The following is a 2,500-nucleotide window of genomic DNA, read 5'->3' as shown; positions in this document are numbered from 1 at the left end:
CTGGAGAGACATCATCGAAGGCGGCTCGGTCAGTGGCGGGGGCCCCGGACCCATGACCCCCAGCCCTGGACCCCCGTGTCCTCCTGGCCCCGCCCCCGGACCCTCGTGTCCTCCTGACCCCAGCCCCGGACCCCCGTGTCCTCCTGGCCCCGCCCCCGGACCCCCGTGTCCTCCTGGCCCCGCCCCCGGACCCCCGTGTCCTCCTGGCCTCGCCCCCGGACCCCCGTGTCCTCCTGGCCCCGCCCCCGGACCCCCGTGTCCTCCTGGCCCCGCCCCCGGACCCCCGTGTCTTCCTGGCCTTCCTCTCCGGACCTCTTGGTCTCCCAATATTCCAGCCTCCAAATTCCAATCTGAAAGGCGGTCTGGCTGGCCGATACCTCGGCCCCTCCCCCTCCCGGCCCCCAGTCTCTTTCCTTCTCCTCTGAAGAACAAACGGGGTTTGCGGGTCCCCCGGGGGTGGGGGAGGGGCCGTGGCCGCAGCTTTACCAGGTCTGGCACCGAGACAGGCTGTTAAATGGATCGAAACCCTGAGAGCTTTGGAGAGCAAAGGCAGGAGCGTGAATGGAGGAAGGGAGGGGAGGGAGGCCGGGGAGGGGGCGGGGAGGGAGCCGGGGAGAAGGCGCGATCAGGGCCAGAGGTGATGGCGGCCGGCCCCGGGCAGGTGAGCAGGGCCCAGCCACCCCGGCCAGCCCCCGGGAGCAGCCCCCGCGGGGCCCGGGCCGCCCCAGCTCAGTTGGCTTTGGGAGGGGCCGCCCCGGGCCGGGCTCGAGGCTCCTGCAGAGAAGGGCCAGGGGCGCGTGTGGGGTCGGGGTCGGCGCGGCCTGAGGGCATCGCCCCCAACAGGAGAAGGCCGACCTCGGGGAGCTGAACTTCTCCCTGTGCTACCTCCCCACGGCCGGGCGCCTGACCGTGACCATCATCAAAGCCTCCAACCTCAAAGCTATGGACCTCACCGGCTTCTCGGGTAGGGGAGAGGCCTGGGCCAGGGGAGCGGGGGCTGCGAGGGGAGGGGCCGGGCCCCAAGGGAGGAGGGGCGGGGCCTGAGGAGGGGAGGGGCCGGCAGACTTAAAGCGGGGACTCGAAGCCCGGTCCTGGGGGTTGGCTCCCAGGGCGAAGGGCCAGGAGCTCTATGGGACGCCCGGGGCCCAGAGGACCCATCTGGCAGGGGAACCCACGGGGGCCGGGCCCGGGCATCGGAGCCTCCCCGTTCCCGGGGCCTCCGGAGCGGCTCTGAGGCCCCGCGCCCCCCACCTCCCTCTGCCACGGCCAGACCCTTACGTGAAGGCCTCCCTGATCTCCGAGGGCCGGCGCCTGAAGAAACGCAAGACCTCCATCAAGAAGAACACGCTGAACCCCACGTACAACGAGGCCCTGGTGTTTGACGTGGCCCCGGAGAGTGTGGAGGCCGTGGGGCTGAGCATCGCTGTGGTGGATTATGACTGGTACGAAGGGGCTTGGGTGGGGGGGCTGAGCCAGAGCGGGGCCAGGGGCCTGGGGCTGATGGGGACCTGGGGCTGATGGAGCCTGGGGCTAATGGGGCCTGGGGACCTGGGGCTGATGGGGCCTGGGGCTGATGGGGCCTGGGGCTGATGGGGACCTGGGGCTGATGGAGCCTGGGGCTAATGGGGCCTGGGGACCTGGGGCTGATGGGGCCTGGGGCTGATGGGGACCTGGGGCTGATGGGGCCTGGGGCTGATGGGGCCTGGGGCTGATGGGGACCTGGGGCTGATGGGGCCTGGGGCTGATGGGGCCTGGGGCTGATGGGGACCTGGGGCTGATGGGGCCTGGGGCTGATGGGGCCTGGGGACCTGGGGCTGATGGGGACCTGGGGCTGATGGGGCCTGGGACTGATGGGGCGGGGGACCTGGGGCTGATAGGGACCTGGGACTGATGGGGCTTGGGCCAGAACGGGGCTGGGGACCTGGGGCTGATGGGGCCTGGGGCTGATGGGGACTTGGGGCTGATGGGGACTTGGGGCTGATGGGGACCTGGGGCTGATGGGGCTTGGGCCAGAACGGGGCTGGGGACCTGGGGCTGATGGGGCCTGGGACTGATGGGGCTGGGGACCTGGGGCTGATGGGGACCTGGGGCTGATGGGGACTTGGGGCTGATGGGGCCTGGGGCTGATGGGGCCTGGGGCTGATGAGGCCGGGGGACCTGGGACTGATGGGGCCTGGGGACCTGGGACTGATGGGGCCGGGGGACCTGGGACTGATGGGGCCTGGGGACCTGGGACTGATGGGGCCTGGGGCTGATGGGGCCTGGGAGGCTGCAGCTGGTAAGGCCCGAATCCCAGCCACGACCACCCCCACAGCCACTCTTCTCCCTCCCTCCCCCCACCTTCTTCCTTCCCCCACAGCATTGGGCACAATGAGGTCATTGGGGTGTGCCGAGTCGGGGCGGATGCGGCTGACGCCCATGGCCGAGAACACTGGGCAGAGATGCTGGCCAACCCCCGAAAGCCTGTGGAATACTGGCACCAGCTGGTGGAGGTGGGGCC

At 71.0% G+C, this 2,500-nt stretch overlaps 1 protein-coding gene across 2 annotated transcripts in view; it reads left to right on the top strand.

The window, feature by feature from the left end:
• Positions 1–2,500, top strand: part of SYT3 (synaptotagmin 3) — a 13,245-nt gene that overhangs the window by 9,363 nt on the left and 1,382 nt on the right. For both annotated transcript variants that reach the window (XM_051990300.1, XM_051990299.1), the window contains exons 5-8: positions 1–28; positions 844–964; positions 1,271–1,442; positions 2,360–2,492. The exon at positions 1–28 is cut by the window's left edge and continues 191 nt beyond it. In XM_051990300.1, coding sequence (XP_051846260.1) covers positions 1–28; positions 844–964; positions 1,271–1,442; positions 2,360–2,492 — 454 coding nt within the window. The remainder of the gene's footprint in view (positions 29–843; positions 965–1,270; positions 1,443–2,359; positions 2,493–2,500) is intronic.

Source organism: Antechinus flavipes, chromosome 3, assembly GCF_016432865.1.
Source record: "Antechinus flavipes isolate AdamAnt ecotype Samford, QLD, Australia chromosome 3, AdamAnt_v2, whole genome shotgun sequence".
Lineage (NCBI taxonomy): Eukaryota > Metazoa > Chordata > Mammalia > Dasyuromorphia > Dasyuridae > Antechinus > Antechinus flavipes.
This window is presented reverse-complemented; position numbering and strand designations above follow the sequence as displayed.